The sequence below is a fragment of the Mandrillus leucophaeus genome, unplaced genomic scaffold, assembly GCF_000951045.1.
Source record: "Mandrillus leucophaeus isolate KB7577 unplaced genomic scaffold, Mleu.le_1.0 Scaffold1655, whole genome shotgun sequence".
NCBI classification, from domain to species: Eukaryota; Metazoa; Chordata; class Mammalia; order Primates; family Cercopithecidae; genus Mandrillus; species Mandrillus leucophaeus.
In genome coordinates this window covers 2,578-4,034 of record NW_012101649.1, presented here as the reverse complement: position 1 = coordinate 4,034, position 1,457 = coordinate 2,578, and the positions used below count along the sequence as shown (strand labels likewise).

Genomic DNA, 1,457 nt, shown 5'->3' with positions numbered 1-1,457 from the left:
CACAGGTTAAATATGTGAATTTTATCATCTGTCAATTCAAACTCGTAAAATTTATTACAAGTAAACAACTGAAACTTTAGACAAAAGAGGGATGATAGGAAGGAACAAGTAGATTTGTTAAGTGTCAGATACACCAAAAATTTATCTGTGTGACCACTAGATATCTCTGTAGTTTTGGTAAATGCAGCAACTCTGTCCAAGAGTTGGTTCAGAGAGCAATTGAGGCCAGCTGTGAGGAGCATAGGCCCAGATACTAGGACTCACTGATGCCAGATGTAAGCCCTTAGACACATACCTAGACCCTCCATGTGTGGGTTCACTTTTACATCTGTAAATAAAGAATGCACTGATTCCTAAATAACATAATTTATACACATAGGTAAAAATAACAAAAAGTATGATAGTTGTTAAATGTTTACACAGAACAATATCACAATAAGACAGATTTTTCCCAAATGCAATCATTGCCATAAAAATCCCACAGGATGCTCTCATCTGCTCTGGGACCTGCCCTCTCCTCAGGTGTCCAGCCCCAGAGCTTGCTATATAGTAGGAGATATGCAAATAGGTCCCTCCCTCTGCTGATGAAAACCAGCCCAGCCCTGACCCTGCAGCTCTGGGAGAGGAGCCCCAGCCTTGGGATTCCCAGGTGTTTTCATTCAGTGATTAGGACTGAACACACAGGACTCACCATGGAGTTTGTGCTGAGCTGGGTTTTCCTTGTTGCCATATTAGAAGGTGATTCATGGAGAACTAGAGATATTGAGTGTGAGTGGACGTGAATGACAGAAACAGTGAATATATGTGGCAATTTCTGATCATGGTGTCTCTGTGTTTGCAGGTGTCCAGTGTGAGGTGCAACTGGTGGAGTCTGGGGGAGGCTTGGTACAGCCTGGCGGGTCCCTAAGACTGTCCTGTGCAGCCTCTGGATTTACCTTCAGTAGCTATGCTATGCAGTGGGTTCACCAGGCTCCAGGGAAGGGTCTGGAGTGGGTATCAGCTATTGGTCCTGGTGGTGACACATACTATGCAGACGCCGTGAAGGGCAGATTCACCATCTCCAGAGACAACGCCAAGAACTCCTTGTATCTTCAAATGAACAGCCTGAGAGCCGAGGACACGGCTGTCTATTACTGTGCGAGAGACACAGTGAGGGGAAATCAATGTGAGCCCAGACGCAAACCTCCCTGCACGGATGCTGGAGGAAGTAAGCTGCAGGGGGCGCTCAGGGGTCACTGATTAGCACCAACCCCAGAGGCAGGTGCACACTGAGGCTGATTTCCTGTCAGGATGTGGGACTTCATCTTTTTACCGTTTCTCTAGGGAATCTCTTTAAGTTCAGAATTCTGTGCTTACCAGTGTCATCTCTACATATTTTTAAATGATTATTTTAATATGAGAACCTATTCCCATACGCACAAAATGCAGATTGATGCTTACAGAGATGAAAAGTCCTC

At 45.1% G+C, this 1,457-nt stretch overlaps 1 gene segment (V, D, J or C); it reads left to right on the top strand.

Moving 5' to 3' along the window:
• Positions 1–618: 618 nt before the first annotated feature.
• Positions 619–1,239, top strand: LOC105536926. The segment is given in 2 exon segments: positions 619–738; positions 842–1,239. Coding segments are annotated over 2 exon segments (444 nt in total).
• Positions 1,240–1,457: the final 218 nt, after the last annotated feature.